Raw genomic sequence first — 18,179 nt, 5'->3', positions numbered from 1 at the left:
ACACACACACACACACACACACACATTCTCTCCTCTCTCACACACATACACACACATTCATTCTCTCTCTCTTTCACACACACACACATTCACACTCTCTCTCTCTCACACACACACACAGACACACATTCTGTTTCTCTCTCTCCTTCACACACACACACACACACACACACTTGTGGAAACTTTGCTCCTTCTCTGTTCCACTGATACCCTGGGCTACCTGTGGCTTTTTTGCTGCACTTGCATCACTAAACTGAACTCTGTGCCCCATACAACTAGCCAGGCATGGTGGTGTTAAATCGCTTTCGCTTGCTTGTCATATGTGACTCCTCATCTAGAAGTCGCGCTTTCATTCTGCTGCAACTGGTCTAAATTATAGGGTGAGCCTCATTCATCAGCGGCTCACCTACACACAGCCGCTGATTTCTCCTATCTACTCACCATTCGTTCTGACAGATCTTATAGTTGTTGTGTCTGTTTCGTCTCGGCGGTGTTTGCTTCCAATCCACATTTGGAAACTGACCTAAATAACTAGGTTGTATTTTCTTTTATGGAATGTCTGTAGGTTATCGAATCTCAGGGCAACAGGGCCAGGCCCCTTTTCTGGAGTTTCTGTGTCGAGGTTTTCTGAGGGCAAACATCACAGCAGGACCACTAGCAACCACCTGTCATGAGGGCCTCTGGGGTGGGGCAGGCAGAACCTAAAGGAACCAATGCCCAGAACACTGATGAGCAGACCAAAGCTACAAATCTAAAGGGAAAAGCCCAGGAGAGCAGCTATCACAATCTGCAAAGACAAAGTCAGGGATGTGGAAGATAAGATCCGGGAAAATGGAAAACACCACACCTGGCTTCTCTCCTCAGCATATACCCAGATCACTTACCTTGAGTCCTATATCCCCTACCACGGTATATATTCCTAGAGAAGAATATTCAATATACTCTTTATTAACTTTCTCAGATGCCCAGAAGAATGCTGTTCAGCTAGTGGAGACTTGATACATATAGGAAGGGAAAGAAAAAGGAACATGACTTATGTATCCCGTGACAGGAGGGAAGAGAGAGAAACATTACTACAGACTTGAGAATGGCATGAGTCCCTAAGGACCTGGTTTCACCATGAAGTATGTACTTTACCATCTGAATGATTATGAACCTTGTTCCGACCATTTTTATAGGTTCCTTTGACTATACTCAAATGGAAGGTCATAGGGGTACAACAATTTAAAATAAATGAAAAAGGCTCTTGGACACATACTGAATAGAATACATGGGCTGATGGAGGACCTCAGTTGCCTGATGCACTCTAAGTGGGCCAGATGCCCAACACCCCTAAGCTCAACTCCACCAATGTAAGGTATTCCATATTTAAGGACACTGTTTCTGCTTATAGCTGGAAAAGGCCTATCATCTTCCTCTTTACCTCCAGGCTGCCCAAGGACCCCTCCAGGTCACTCCTTCCATCTGTTCAGACAGGTGCCTAGCCACACCAACAAGCAATGGTGTTCCCACTTCCAACAACCCCCATTTGTCTCTGACCACTAACCAGTCCTCAGAATGCCCTGGCCAAGAATACAGCAGATGAACATCTCATGCAACCTCCCTATTTGGTAAAACTAAAACTTTGGGTAAAATCCATATTTAAAACATATATGAAAAAAAATGTTACATTTAACAATAAAATACTAAAAACTCTTCACAAAGCTGCTATGAAAGAAAGAAGCATGTAGGAGCTAAAAACAAGGTGAAATAAGAATCCCAGAAGGGGCACAAGCTCAAAAGCACTTGGGAGTTTCTTCTGAACCTACTTTGGTAGCTACCTGGGGTGGGGGAAGGAGGGCAGGAGGTGAGGCCTAGGGACCTCCCCCAGATGAAGACTCTAATAGGAACCACCCCCATAGAGGTGGAACTTCATGGAACAACATCCTCAATGTACAGGTGAACAGAGAAAGACACTGGGCCCATCAAAAGTGCAGCATGAAAACTGGACTATCTGAATTTGGGTACTCTGAGGAGAGAGGAAAGCTACTTCCTCTGAGATCTTGTAACCACCAGCCCCCCAGACACAGGCACAATGTCCAAATTCTTGCTACGTATGTGGTACACACACACACACACACACACACACACACACACACACACACAAATTCAAGTAGAGAATTTAACAAAAGGTGTGTTTCTGGTGGATAAAGCCCCCAAGTGCCTAAAGTTATCTAATAGCAATCCTCTCTGGCAGAGTGTCCCTTCAGTCCAGCCTTCCAGGATGCCCTCACCCCAGAGTTAATCCCTGTGCCGTGTGGTTAAAAAACCAGCTTCCTACGTTTATAGCAGCTTTATGCATCATTGCCAAGACCTGGAAGCAACCACAATGCCCTTCAAGAGATGAACGGCTTTATAAATGTGGTGCATCCAGAGAACAGAATATTATTCAGCACCAAAAAGAAATGAGCTGTCATTTCTGTCATGGAAAGACGGGAAAAAACTTAAACGTGTATCATTAAGTGAAAGAAGCCAATCTGAAAAGGCTATCTACTGTGTTATTCTAATTATGGGACATTCTGGAAAAGGCAAAACTATAGAGACAGTAAAAAGATCAGTGGTTGCCGGGGTGGGGGTGGGAGGAAGAGTTGAATAGGCAGAGCACAGGAGTTTTAGGGCAGTGCAACTACTCTGTATGATACTATAATGGTGGATACCTGTCATTATACATTTGCCCAAACCTGTAGAATGCACACCAAGAGTGAACGCTAATGTAAACTGTGAGCTTTGGGTGATAATTGTGTGTCAAAGTAGGCCCATCAGTTGTAACAAATGTACCACTCTAAAGGGGAATGTTGATAGTAGGGGAGTCTATGTGGTGGTGAGGGGGGAAGCATATTGGGGAGGGGGGACAGGGGATATATGGGAAATCTCTGTACCTTACTCTTAATTTTGTTGTGAGGTTAAAACTGCCCTAAAAAAAATGTATTAATTTAAAAATGTTGTTGAAGATCCAAAAAAAGATGGCTTCTTCCTGATGCCACCGCCCCCCCATCCCCAGTATGTGGCTTAGCCATTTTACAACCTGACTCTCAAAAGTAGACAGATGGTTTTCCCTGGAGCATTTTCAAACTATCAAACACAACCTAACAAGCCTTAAACAAGGTGACAGATTTTTTTTTTCTTGTGTACAAAGATACGCAAGTTCAGGCACCTATGACTTTTTGTCAACCCACCCTTCAGGAGCAAAGCAGGTCTGCTGACAGGGGCATGGGTGTTACGGTAGCTAACAGTTCCTCATCTCCAAAACTAAGGAGGGGAGGGAGTGCTTTCAAATAAACATGTTCAAGGAGCCAGAACTGAAACTGAAGATGAAAGGAACACAAGTGGATTGGAGGAAACTGGATGCTCTGGGCCCTTCTGCTTTGAGACCTGAAACTCATGTAAAAACATCTATGCTTTCGGAACCTAGATACAGCTAGGTGCCCAGATATAGCTCTGAGACTCTGGAGAATGGAAAGGCCCCCTTCTCATGCCTTCCAGCACTTTTCTCTGGATGGACTCCCTCAAAATCCTGGGGATTTTCATAACTTCCAGTGTGCAGGCTTAAAGCAGGCCTGAGGATTTAACGAGGTGAGGGAGGTCTCCTCCTCCTCCATGTGTTCCAGCCCAGAGTGAAGTTGTCCCTGATCCTCAACTGCTTCTAGACTTCGTTCCAGAGATGCACCTCCTTGGTCTAAAGAATGAGGATTCTGTAGGGGGAAGCCCCCTCTTTCATTCAGAGTATCTTGGACATGGTTTTAATATTAGACACCTGTGCAAATTTTTTATCTGGAGAAAATACTCTAATGCTTATTAGAAGCTTCAAAACTCACTGGAACAGATGACCTTTAAGATCTATCCAACTTAAAAAGAAAATTAAAAAAAAAAAAAAAAGACTCTTAAATACAGAGAACAAACTGGTGGTTACCAGAGGAGAAATGGGTAGGGGGATGGAATTAAGATGTATAGACTTCCCATTATAAAACAGATTAAGTCATGGAGATGAAAAGTACAGCATAGGGAATATAGCCAATAATATTATAATTACATTGCATAGTGACTACACTTACCATGGTGAACACTGAGTAATGTATAGAATTGTCGGATCCCTATGTTGTACACCTGAAACTAATAGAACTTCGTTAATTGTATTTCAATAAAAAAATCTATGTTTCTATAGATCAGGTTCACCTAAAGTCCCAGACACTTTTTACAAACCATTTTCAAAATTCTAGTTTATTCCTACAACAACTTCACAAGCTTAATTTCTTTCAAAGTATTGTAAAATGCTCAAGAAGGACATGTGACAAAGCATTTATTGGAAATGGATAAAGAAAAAGCTTAGAAGGAGACAGTCTGAAATACAACCTCTGTTTCCTTTTCAAAAGAAATGCTATCAGAAGAGCCTGTGGGTACCTCTAATTATCAGGTGTCACACTGAGCAACTCACTGTTTCTGAGTGCTTGGCATTGTTGTAAGTGGGAGTGACAAGGCAACTGTTTCATAGGCCCATGACAAAGATCATCCCAGGAAAATGTTTTGTAGATTTTATAAATTTAGTGATTAATAGGAGCTACTAGAACACCTGTGGACAATATTAAGTTACAAACAGTTCTAAACCTGAGATGGGCACTGTGTAAGTCACTACTTGTTGTGATTGTTTTTAGGACTATTGTAATAATAATAGTACTGGAGTATAAAGGCAAGGTATCCTTAACTGGAGGAAAGAAGGAGGAAGAAAGGGAAGGGGAGGAGGAGGGGAAGAGGAAATCACCGAAAAGAAGAGGAAAGGGACAGCAACACATAACAGGGTTCTGCCCCACTGTGGTAAGCAGTCCTCCTGATAAAGCTTCCGCCACACAGAAACCACACTAGTTCCCATTTGCAAAGAGTAAAGGCGCTGAGATCACTTTGGTCCCTCAGTGCTCCCTGATAGGCTGCAATACTACCATCAGAGGCCAGGATTTATTAAGCAAAGCCTAGCTCACAGCTGAAGGGACTCAGTGGTTTGTAGCTGAGTCACATGCCGATGAGGCCTGGGCGAATCAGAGGTGTCCGCGTGGCAAAACAGCAGTGACCTCTTCTGAAGCTGCTCTGTTCCTACTAGACCAGTAGCTCACAGGATGGGTGACCGTGTTTGCATATGGGTCCCTCTTGTTTAAATTGTAACTGGCAGATGGGGCAGTAATTGACCCAGATATTTATTTTTAATGTAACTTAGGAAAAAAAAAAGAAAGAAAGCTCATTCGAAGGCTCTAAAAATTGTCCGTCATTATGAAGTGATTAAGACCCAGAGTATCACATAAAATTCCTAGAGAAGCTCAACCCCCTATAAGGTTATTTTCTCATATTACATTATGGCTCCATTTTATGTGATTTGAAAATATCAGTGTAGGCACATTCATCAATTGCTTTTGCAATTATGTTTTAAGAACTGCCTGCTATGGCAAATTCCTCTTAATCTCCCTCCTAAATCTTTGAGAATATAATCCTGAAACAATGAAAGAAGAACCTATTTCTACTGCTGGGTGAATGTAAAGAATGTTTTTATTATTGTTCCTTTTCATTTAATTTATTTTCCATGTGAAGAGCCTATGAGAATTTTACTATCAGATATGCTGAAATACTGACACATTTAACTACTTAAAGTCTGTCGGTCTGTTGACCTTTGACCACCACACCTGTTCCCAGCAGTGGTTTAAGCTGCTCAAGGGGAAAGATGGATTGAACAGCAAAATAAGCTAGAGAACATGAAAATATCAAGGTCATAGGAAGAATATATGGAACATGCTCTAGTCTTCAGAGGATCCATAAACCATCAAAATATATTCACTACCCCTTCCCTTAAATGACAAAGAATAGACACTGACACAACCGGGATCTTTGGCCAATAAATCCAACTTGAAGGAAAGGCACCAACACTTCTTTGACCATGTGAGGACAGAGGTCTTGTGTTGCCTCATCTGTTGGTGTTTGCAGCTAGCAATCCTTTGATCTATAGAAAATACCTATCTTCTGTGATGTCTAATGCTGGATTGAAGTATTCTGTCAAGCTCAAAATGTCTCTAGCAAAGTGTACCTGTGTGTATTTCATTTCACATTAGGAACTTAGGACAACCTTTAGCATGGTGATCCCATATCAGCATGAGAGACCAAGTGATTTGGTCAAGATTCTGCATGAGAGCTCCCAGGATAGTCGCTCTTATTTTAGAATCCAGGGATGAAGAGCATCTCTGATGACAAAGAGCTGTTCTGAGGTCAGTAATGCTGGATGAATGTAGATTTTTATTTATCACAGTGTCAGCTCCCTTACAGATTGAAAAGTGGAAGTAGACATGAGCAAGGTGATTATTCAGATCATGAGGCCATGCTCAGTGGACAAATCAATTTGCAGATTCCGTGTCCTAACGCTGCAGACCCTGCAGGTCCACAGCCCAGGCTGGAAACCAAATTTGTAGAAGCTTGGAAAGAGAGTGAGTCCACAATGTCCTCTTGTTGAATGATTTCTTTTCTCATTTGTAAGTCTAGGGGAAACAAGGTACCAACGCAGTGGTTAACAAAAGAGGCTCCTGCAGGCTCCACTGTCACACCCTCAGCTCTGCTCCTGGCTGTAGCAGTCAGCACTTAGCACATCTAGCAGACATTAGAATGGTCTACTAGAAAATCCCAGTACTCAGTTTTTAGAAAAAAAAAAAAAAAAAAAGAATTCCAGCCTAACTAAAAAGATAACCAGGATCTAGTTGACAAAATACTGATATCTTGAAATCTCAACATTTCAAACTGAAAAGCTGCCTCCATTCTGAATCCTTGATCCCCATTCTCACTCGAAAAAAACATAATGGACACAGATTTCAACTTCCTTTTAGGATTCCAGCAACACAGTGACCTGGCAAGACAAATTTTCAACCCTTCTCAAATCTATCTCCCCAATCATTTTTTCTCGGCCTCAGTTTCCTTATCTGACAAAGTAGTCTCAGTGGTTTTCAAAAATTCTCAAAAACTTTTTAAAGCAATAAAACATTAGTCAAGACTGCAACATATAATATAACTAAAAGGGTGAATGAGTTCTCTGATCAGCTTAAGTCGTTGTTATTTAGTTAGAAAATTCTTCATTATTGGTGGAACCCCTGAAGCACCTTCCTGGAGCCCAAGTGTTCTACAGTCACCCACTTTGAAAGCCACAGGACTAGAAGATGGTCTCTTACAGGCCTGAAATGCCCCCCATGACCTATGCCTCAGAACTGATGTCAGCATTTCAGAGGGGTAGCCCTTCTTGTCAAGAAGCCACGCTTGTCTTTTCTAGTGATCGAGGCTTAGAAAATAAATAAAAACAGTAGTTTTCTCATGACCTATACTTTGTCCGTTCAGGCAGTGGGTCCATTCACCGAACTAATCTGTCTTGAACAGCTCTGTGGATGGGTTGGATGGAGGGGCTATATTTGGTCCCAGGAATTATAACTCTGAGTCACAGGACCCCTGACCTCGGGGCTTGGTTTCTGCCAGGTGGTTTGAGACAGACAAGCATCTTCATCCTGCCTGTTACAAGTTCAAGGTCAATTTTATGTCTGACATCTGAGGAACAAAAAGTGATCAAATCGCTTATAGCAAGAACTGAACACCGGAATTCTTGAATTTTTAGGGATATGCCAATAACTTAGTAATTTACCTTGACTGACATTGAAATGAGTACAATAAGACTTACTACACACTAAAAAGAGATTTAATGTAGTCTGCAAGGAATTTAGAAAGAGTTTTACATTGCTTGGTAAAATCTGCTAATAACAGAACTCATCACTACTTCAAAGAAAAATGGGATCATTAATCTCATGCAAGATACATAGACATGTACATCCACCCAAACACTTCAGAAATTAAGTCAAACTAAAAAAGTATACTGAGTTGCTTTATATTAATGAGGAAATTATTCAATGCTTTGTTAGAGCTCTCCAGCTCAAGGAAATAAGGATCTGCATTTGGAGAGGGGGTGGCTATGACCTACAACGAACACAGAAGAGGAAAAGGAGCAAACGGCTTCCATTGTTATGTCGTGTGCACATTCTGTGGGCGGACCCCAGTCCACTATCAAGCGATGCTTCATGATCCTTCACTTTGATTTTTTTTAATTCACTTATTTTGGGGGGGGGAGGGGCAGAGAAAGAGGGAGACACAGAATCTGAAGCAGGCTCCAGGCTCTGAGCTGTCAACACAGAGCCCGACACGTGGCTCAAACCCACGAACCATGAGATCATGACCTGAGCCGAAGTCAGATGTTTAATCAACTGAGCCACTCTGGCGCCCCTTCACTTTGATGTGTAATGCCCAAGAGCTAGAGTGGTAGAAAGCATATGTTATCCTCAGTTTTCTAGAACATTTGCAATTTGAAATAATTTTAATTTCAAATAAGAACCTCACCACAACAATACTGGCTTCCTAAAATAGCACTGCCTCCATTTTACAAGAGAGGAAACAGTCCAGGAAGCAAAATTGCCTGAACACCGACACCACTGGAAGGTAAAATGAGGACTCCCACACTCTGTTCCTCCCAGACTAGGCTCCAGCTCAGGACTGCATTTGGACATGATGCCCGAAAATCCACTGGAGTGTTCCACTGAAAGAAAGTATCTGGGCCTCAGCTTCTGAGTGGTGATTGTGTAAATGTCACTTCTGAGAAAAAGTTATGCAGCCCCTTTCATGCTTCTGGTTTTGGTGCTACTTGGCTGTGCAGATTTCTAAAAGCTTTTGAATAGACTAATAAACATGGAATTGTTCTGAACATCTGTAAGCAAAATACGAAAAGATATTACCCAGTGAATGAACATCCTGGGTTTTCTAGCCAGAAATGGGGTTATTTGTGTATTAGGCTAATGCACTGAAATTAACCCAGAATGCTTACCCATTGCAGAATGTCTTTTCATATTTTCATCTGTGTAGTCATTATTATGAAATGTAAGAATAATTCTCTATCAGGGTATTCAGGAATCTGAATAGCTCAATTACTTCTAAAATCAATGTAGTAAAGCAACAGCATGCCAGTTAATCAGTCGGTTTGCATAACAAATGTTTGGGGGAGTTGGTGTGTGTGTGTGTGTGTGTGTGTGTGTGTGTGTGTGTGTGTGTGTGCACGCACACACACACATGCATGTGTGTGTAAAGAGAAATCCAGGGTCAGCACAACACTTTAAAACAAATGTGAAAGATCAAGCCTCCATTTGACTTCAGAGAAAGAATTCTGGAAGACAGGTACTATTTAATTCATTCAAGAAAGGCTACATGAAATCTAGGCTCCTCGTGGTTATGCCATTCTAGGTTTCTATGGGTTCTCTAGTACTAGGCACATACTGAGCTTTTAAGGAACACCAAATGAATGAATAACTCCTTGGAAGTCATTTGAGGATTAGAATGGTGGCCACTAGGACTTAGATTACTTCTCAGCACACTATTAGAAACAGATCTGAAACACCACAAGAAATAGTGGCTGAGCAGCAGCCATGAACAATGCCACCTCATATCCAAGCTATGACTGGGGTTCCCAGTGCAGGAGCTGGTGGTGGGCAGCTCTCCAAGGGCTCAGAATGCAGTCCTGGAACAGCTATAGGAGATGCAAGTTTCTTAGCCTGTGGCTCTGGGTTCAGTGCTAATTGATGAATCCAAGGAAGGGAAGTTTAAGTACCTGCTCCAGGAGAAAGGTCACTTTTAAAACAGGTTTAATTGAAATGATGGACACATGGGAGGGGCAGGAATCTCCAAGGAAATGTAAGGAGGCAGTCACAGCCTTTGGAAAATCACTGTGGTTTGCCTTCTCTCAGCTTTTTGAAGGCCAAAATTCCATTTTTATCATTTAATTTAACCCAAGGTTAATGTGATATGGAGAGAATGACCTGTGTAGGCTAAACTCACCATAAACTGAGATATACATCTTAGAATGGCATTTAATTGAATTTGAAATGAGAATTAGGACTGTCTGGCTGACCAACCTGGTCTCATTGCATTTTCTTTCTGTAAATAATCTCCACAGGAGGACAAAAGATGAGAAGTTTCTACAGAGTGTGGATCAGAATAAGAGGAGTTACTGATAAAACTTAAAAGCCTCAGGTATCAGGCTCTGGGAGTCTGTCCAGCAGCCAAACCTTACAGAACAACCTGGAGGGTGCCCACCGGACTTCCCCTTTCCCAGGCTGGCCTGGCTGAACAGCCTCCCTGCAGAGGCCCTCTTTTTTATCCTTTTTACATAGGGCAGAGCATTCCATTGGGTTACTTAGAGGTCCTACAGACCAGGAAGTCAAGCTCTCTTCTAAGTGACTTCCTGCCTCCACTCTGAGGCATTGCAGGCTTATTTTATACTTTATTCCCAAAGGGCAACTTTATTGCCTTGAGGAATTGCTGTCCCTTGTATCTTGTATAGATGTCAGGCTCAAGTATCACACAGATCACCCGGCATGTAACATACCTATTAGTGAGCCATCAATGAATGTTCTACTGACAGGTCAGAGTCAACTCTATTCATGTGTCACCATGGGATCACCTCTTTTCCTGGTTGTTACTAGAAGTCATACAGCTTTTCTATGTGCCTAAAGCTCGGGTTTCAGAATCACAGGGGCATCAATAGCTTCAAAGAAATACCATTCCAACATTAATATGCATCCTACCTGGATACACACCGGCTTTTACACTCACACACACCCTAGCTTGTTCACTCATCCCCTGAGGCAGTGCCTACCCACCAGCATGTGGTCATGACAAACTTCAGCCAATGTTTCTGGTTCCATGGCTTGTGATCACCAATCTGTGTGCCAAGACAGTGATGTGGAAGCTCTGCCATTAGTCATGTGTTGGGCTGGGAGGAGGGGAAGTGATAGAGCTACAATGGCTAGCTCTACCTCTTTTGGATTTTGAAAATTGCCTCTCACCCCCACTCCAAGTGCTACCCCTCTAATTCTAGCACCTGCCCCAAGAAACCAAATGGTATCTTAGGCTCAAGTGTACTTGCTATATGAGAGAAGGAATTTGGCAGACAGTCCAGGTCCTTAGGCTTCATATCTTGAATGAATGAATGAATGAATGAATGAATGAATATGTTTACAAAATACTTTTTGTTGTGACCAAAATTTTACAAACTTAATTACAAACACAAGAGTAAGCCATTTTGAAATAAATCCAAATATTGGAGCACAGACTAGTGTTTCTCTCATATGAAACCTCAGCAATTATTATGCATCTTAGTGGATACTTGGTTTTTCTTCCTTGCAAGTCAGACCCCTCCAGGGCTGACTCCTTCAATAAGGCTTTGAGGACCCAAGGCTTCAGCAGGGAAGCCCTGCCGGTATAACCTGCTTTGTCTCCCCCATCCTCTCCTCGGTGAAAAATCTTTAATTAGCTGGTTGCCATAATTACTCTAGCTGAGGACCTTGTTTGTTCTCCTTCCCTGCTATTTCCAGGGATCTGAAGGCTCTACTACTTCTGTGCCAGAGGGTCCTTTCTATCACAGTTTCTCTCTTTTTGTTTTTCCTTTCATGATCAGGACGGAAAAAAAAAAGCCCAAGGAAAGAAATCATCTCTTTCTGTGTCTGGATAAGACCCCATAACCATCTTTTCCCAATCAGGAACAAGTTTCCATGACAACCATGTTTCCCAATGCCACCACTAACTTAGCAGGTAGTGTTCATATCAAATAGAGTTCTTTACCAACCTCCGTGGCTTCTGTATAAGACTCTAAGATACCAGCTGTTTGCATGAACTGTATCTTAAAAGAGTTTTGTTCTTTGTCATTCTAAACATCAGAAAGACAAAAAAAAAATTTTTGCTTGGTATTTTCTTTACTGTAATCATTAAAAAGCACACCAATTTTTCAAAAGTATAGCAGAAGGGTTGACATGACGAGACTGTGTGACTTGGTGGAGGAAAGTATGAATGAATGAATGGAGAATCACTGGGATATGACAAGTGGGTGACTGACACCTTGGTCAGTGGCACAAACTTAGAGCTGAGAGCTGATGAGCTTGGAATTCCTGCTATACATGGCCTTGGGAAAGTTACTTTTCCTCTCTGAGCCTCAACACTCCCTCTGTAACAGACAGAAACTGAGACATTTCATGGAATTCTTTGGAAGATTAGATGAAAGGAAAAATACAAAAAGTGCTTATTACAGCGGCACAGAGTAGGAGTTCAACAAAGGGCAATTAGAATGCTTTTCTTATTAACATAAAGAGTTGAATGGGACCAAGTCTGAGCAAACAAGCAACCACAGTATTCTAATTGATTATTAACATTTTGCTGGTGGAGAATAATAGCATAAGCAGTAGATATTTGGAGGTTTTCTTAGCAACCTTTTCTCTTAGGTTATTAAGTCATGTCTGCAATCATGGGAAGGAATCTCTTCATTTCCATTCCTGAGACTTAAGAGGATACACCTGGGCAGTCTCCAGGGTTCGTCTGAATCTATTTATAGCTCTGCATAAGCATTTGTTTAATTTTGAAACAGATGCAAGGAAAAAAACTGGATGAACCATGAAAGTATTGGTTCAATCTTCCACATTCTCAACACCAATGAATATATTTCAATTCTTCTGTAAAGGCAAGTAAAGCAAGAAAATGCATGTTTTCATGATATTTTCAATATTGCACAGCTCAAATTTCATTTCCAAATCAGAATTAATATTGTAGCAAACAAACCAACATGCTCATTGTTGAACAAACTCCCGTACTCCAACTCCTCCCTGACCTGCATCCACGGTACCCTTGGAGAGTTGAGAGGGCCCTCCCCAAATTACACCAATTCAACCCTTTATTTTTAAAAGATAAAACTATTTATGAATTTTTAAAATCCAATTTTTATCAATATTATCTATACTACACATCTAGATAATAAATGTTCCCTATCAAGAACTCTTAAAATATTGAATGAAATATTCTTTTCAAAAAAATGTGTTTTACAGTGTAGATGTTCCTCAAAAAATTAAAGATAAAACTATCAAATTATCTAGCCATCTCTCTTTTGGCTGTATATCCTAGTGAAATGAAATCAGGAACTCAAAGAGAGCTATTCCCCACGTTCACCTCAGCATTATTCATGATAGCCACAGTTTGGAAACAATCTAAGTGTCCATCAGCAGAAGAATGGATAAAGATACCATGGCATATAGACAACGGAATATTATTCAGCCTTACACAAGAAGGAAATTCTGCCATTTGCAACAACATGGATGAAACTGAAAGAAAGTATGCTAGGTGAAATTAATCCAGACACAGAAAAAAAAATGTATACTGCATGTTCTCACTTATATGTAGAATCTAAATAAAAAAAAAAAATTCATAGAAGCAGAGAATAAAAAGGTGGTTACCAGGACAAGAGTAGAAGGAAACAGGGAAATGTTGGTTGAAGGGTACAAACTTTCTCTTATGTAGGATGAATTAGTTCTAGAGATCTAATGTACAGCATGGTGATGGTAGTTAATAATACTGTATCGTTCACTTGAAATTTGGTAAGAGAGTAGATCACAGACACTCTTGCTACAAAAAGAAAAGCATGCGGAATAATAATGTTAGGATGATGGAGATGATAATGAGGAGGATGAGGAGATGATAATGAGATGAACATTAGTTAAGCTAATGTTAATTAGCTTGGCTATTAGTAATCATTTCACTATGTATAGCAAAACATTATGTCATACTCCTTAAACATATACCATTTTTTTTTGAAAAATGAGAAAAAGTGTTTAAAAGAAAAAACTATGCTTTAAATGTTACCTGATAGGGCTCCTGGGTGGCTCCATTGGCTAAATGTCTGACTCTTGATTTCAGCTCAGGTCATGACCTCACAATTCATGAGTTCAAGCCCTGCATCCAGCTCTGTGCTGACAGTGCAAAGCCTGCATGAGATTCTCTCCCTCTCTCTCTGCTCCCCCACCCTGCCCCCCACCCTCAAAATAAATAAATAAATGCTAACTGAGCTGGCAGAGAAGTAAAGGAAATCCTTGAAGGCCAGAACAAAAACCAAATCCAGAATGGTTACCTGGTACTTGAGCTAGAATTTGCCATGGGGCATCTGCCTATCCTGGTAGCCAAATAGTTTTCTGACAAGGGCTAGATCATAAATATTTTAGGCTTTTTGCCATACCATCTCTGTCATATCCACTCAACTCTGCCATTGTGCCATGAAAATACTGACACATAATATATAAATAAATGGGTGTGGCTATATTTCTGTAAGACTTTATTTACACAAACTGGCAGTAGGCAGCTTATAAGCCAGTTTGCTATCCCTTCATTATAGCCTAAATTTTAATGTCTTACCCACAGACAAACAATTATGGTGTGTGATATGTCTGTCCCATGTAATAGACTATTGCAGTCCTGCCTTTAGGGGATCCCTCCCACATTTTCTCTAGGCTAGAACATGTGACTTGCTTTGGCCAATGGAAACAGTAAATGTGATATAAACAGACACTTAAAAGGTGCTAACAGAATGGGGCTTATCCTCTCTTGCTGTTCCTGGGAATCTCTGTACCCGCCACGTGAATTTGCCCGGAGCGAATGTGCTGAAGACATGGTCCATCATTCCCATTACCCCAGCCAACAAAAAACAACAGCCAGCACCAAAAGCAGACCTATCAGTGAAGCCATCCTAGACCAATTAGTCCCCAGGCAGCCCACCAGTTGACTGGAGTCACATGAGTGAATTCAGACAAGACCAGCAGAAGAACCACCAAGATGAGCCCAGCTAAAATTGCTGACCCACATAATCATAAGCTGATAAATGATTGCTTTAGAATTTTTATGGTGATTATTATGCAACAATAGCCAAACGATACATTCCATAAGAAATCTATTATCTTCTTAAATATAAAGTGAGAGGCCAAAAAACATATTTATAGAAATGAGAAAGAAAAGACTGAGGAAACACAAAAAATCATATTTGCATTTTAAAGATCCTGTCACCTGCCAGAAGAGACAAGTCCTTTCTTGCTCCTTATAATAGAAGTTGGAAAAAATTCTTCGTACCTGAACAAACTTCTTTATAAGTAGGATTGGAAGTGTAGCCTCCAGCATAACCAACTTGAGTTGAATATACTCCTTTTATAGTCCAGAATTTCCTCTCAGCTCCCCAGAAACAGCCCATTCCTAAGAAAAACATAAGATACTGATTAGTCCTTTGTCAAAAACAACTAGTAATTGCATATTAGAAACTCTGTTATCCTAGAAAAGAGAAGTTGTTCATGTCATTTGGTAATAAAAAATAACTAAGATGTTATCTTTTAAAAAAGGAAAGCTTCATGGAAGCAACCTAAGTATCTGTCTATTGACAATGAATAAGGAAGATGTGGTACACACACACACACACACACAGGAATATTATGCAACCACAAAAAAAGGATGAGATCTTACCATTTGAGACAAAATGAATGTACCTAGAGGGTATTATTTTAAGTGAAATAAGTCAGAAAGACTAATACCATGTGATTTCACTCATAAGTGGAATCAAAAAACTAATAACAACAACAACAAATGAACAAACAACAAAAAATAGAATCAGATCTATAAATACAGAAAACTGATGGTTGCCAGAGGGGAAGGGGGAAGGGGGTTGGGCAAAATGGGTGAAGGGGAGTAGGAGATACAGGCTCCCAGTTATGTCATGAATAAGTCATAGGAATAAAGGGTGCAGCATAAGGAATATAGTCAACGATATTGTAACAGCAATGTTTCAGAACAGATGGCAGCTGTGCTTGTGGTGAACACAGCATAACGTCTAAACTTGCTGAACTGCTATGCTGTACACCTAAAACTATTGTATCATGTGTGTCAACTATACTCAAATTAAAAATGAAACATGTTAGAAGTCAAGAATAAAAAAATTAATTAAGAAGAATTTTTAACGCCTAAAAATAATTTTATTTAAGGTTATTTGCATAGAATGCCTATTTGCTTTAGTTGTGCAAAAACTTAGGAAGCCTCAAATTTTAATGAAGTTAGTAAAGCATACCTTTCCAAATAACTGAGTAAAAAGATAACTGCATTTGATGAATGATTTCAACACTCAATTCATTTTGGACTTCCGAAAACATAATAACCTATATTAATAGCATAAATTTATTTAATGATCAGCATCCTAGTTATGCTTTTTTATTTTTATTTTTTTAAGTTTCTTACTTTATTTTGAAAGAGAGAGAAAGAGAGAGAGAGAGAGAGAGAGAGAGAGAGAGAGAGAGTGAGCACAAGAGAGAAGGAGACACAGAATCCCAAGCAGGCTCCAGGCTCTGAGCTGTCAGCACAGAGCTCAACTCGGGGCTCAAACTCACGAAACCATGAGATCATGACCTGAGCTGAAATCAAGAGTCTGATGCTTTACTGACTGAGTTATGTTATGGTTATGTTTTTTTTTTTTTTTAATTCTAGCAAAGACAGGTAACACTGAGGCAACTGGGTGGCTCAGTCACTTAAGCGTCCAACTCTTAATTTTGGCTCAGATCATGATCTCATGGTTTGTGTGTTCCAGCCCAGTGTGAGGCTCTGTGCTGACAGTGTGGAGCCTGCTTGGGATTCTCTCTCTTTCTCTCTCTCACACTCTGTCCCTCCCCAACCCTCCCCCCATGCACATGTGTGCATATGCACACGCACTCTCTTTCTCTCTCTCTCTCAAAACAAACAAACAAAAAAATAAAGGTAACACTAACTTACTGACTTCAGTAGGAAAACTTAGCAAAATCAACACAGACTGATGCAGTTTTCAATTAACAATTTTACACATGTGTTCAGTTTCTTCAAAAATATTTAAGTCGCTATAAACTTTCCTGTGATAAATCAGTGCTCACGAAAGGGAATATTTTTCTGAGTTCTATTACTAAATACAATGAATGAAGAAAGAGAGAGAAGGGGAAAGGCAGAAAAAAGAGATGACAAATATACAAAGAAACAAAAAATAGTATTCTATTCAACTAGCAAACACTGTGCTCATATCACTAGTTATTGGATTCCTTTGAACATATGGTAAAAATGAAGACCAATCTCCCAAGAATGCACATATTTACACACTTCCAAAATGTTGCTTTACATCTCCCTGGGCTTCAAATAAAGAACCCTAATTTTCTACCAGAAGTTTCTAAACCATCCACAACTACTATTCTGTGACCAATATCTAGATGTAAACAAGATTACTGCCTCGCTCAAGTTTTATATGGCTTTATTAAGTCATATATAATTAAGATCTTGGGTAGACTAACAGTTGGCAAATTAATATATGCCTCCTACTCTTACAATCACTGGATTTGTTAGACTTGATGACAGAGCTGAAAGAAAAATTAGGTGGAAGTCTACTGAAATTTTTGACATTTGTTAATAATCTACTTTAAAAATTCAGAGCAGTAATAACCACAACACATTGTGCATAATGCTATACATTATACAAAAATATATTTGCTCCAATGTGAGGGGAAATACACTAAGAATAGATTAACAGTTAAACAATATGATAGAGCCAAGTGATAAAAATTAATGCAGTAAAAAATTACTGTTGTGATAACAATACAACATGGAAATATGTATATGATTACATTATAATTAAGGCTAAATTTAAAAGGAAAAAAACATACATATATGCACGTTCTTATTACAACTATGAAAAAAAATCCATACCAAAATAGACTAGAAAGAAATATACAAAGTTATAACCATGATTGTTTTATAGGAGAATATAGGAAATTTTTTCATTTTTCAAGTTTTTCTGTAATATTCATATTATTTTAAAAATGAAAAATGTATACACATTTTTAAAAAAGAAAAAATTCAAAGAAAAACATAACCATATGCATTGTTTGAGTTACAACTGCTAGACCATCTTCCCTGTTTGCAAGTTGTTTGCTGCTAGAGAATATAGTTAAATATTTACTGAAAAATTGACTATCCTCAAATCTCTGGAACAAGAATGCACTATTAATTTTATTCATTGCATTTCTGGGATGAAGGAATCATATTAGTCAAGATTTTCCAGAGAAACAGAACCAATAGGATATACAGAAAGGGAGAGTGAGAGACATTTATTATGAGGATTAGCTCCTGCAATTGTGGAGGCTGAGGAGTCCATGATGCGTAGTCTGCAAGCCAGAGACCCAGGAAAGTTGGTACCATAATCCCAGTTGAAACCCAAAGGTCTGAGAACCAAGAGG

The 18,179-nt window shown here is 39.8% G+C and overlaps 1 protein-coding gene across 5 annotated transcripts in view; it reads right to left on the bottom strand.

Annotated features, from left to right (window-relative positions):
• The window catches only part of MSRA (methionine sulfoxide reductase A), a 462,819-nt gene that overhangs the window by 217,648 nt on the left and 226,992 nt on the right, over positions 1-18,179 (bottom strand). For all 5 annotated transcript variants that reach the window (XM_040469218.1, XM_040469276.1, XM_040469424.1 and 2 more), the window contains one exon: positions 15,019-15,138. In XM_040469218.1, coding sequence (XP_040325152.1) covers positions 15,019-15,138 — 120 coding nt within the window. The remainder of the gene's footprint in view (positions 1-15,018; positions 15,139-18,179) is intronic.

This window comes from Herpailurus yagouaroundi, unplaced genomic scaffold (genome assembly GCF_014898765.1).
Source record: "Herpailurus yagouaroundi ecotype Mexico unplaced genomic scaffold, PumYag 28, whole genome shotgun sequence".
NCBI lineage: Eukaryota > Metazoa > Chordata > Mammalia > Carnivora > Felidae > Herpailurus > Herpailurus yagouaroundi.
Note: the sequence above shows the minus strand (reverse complement) of the source record. Positions and strands in the feature narration are given on the sequence as shown.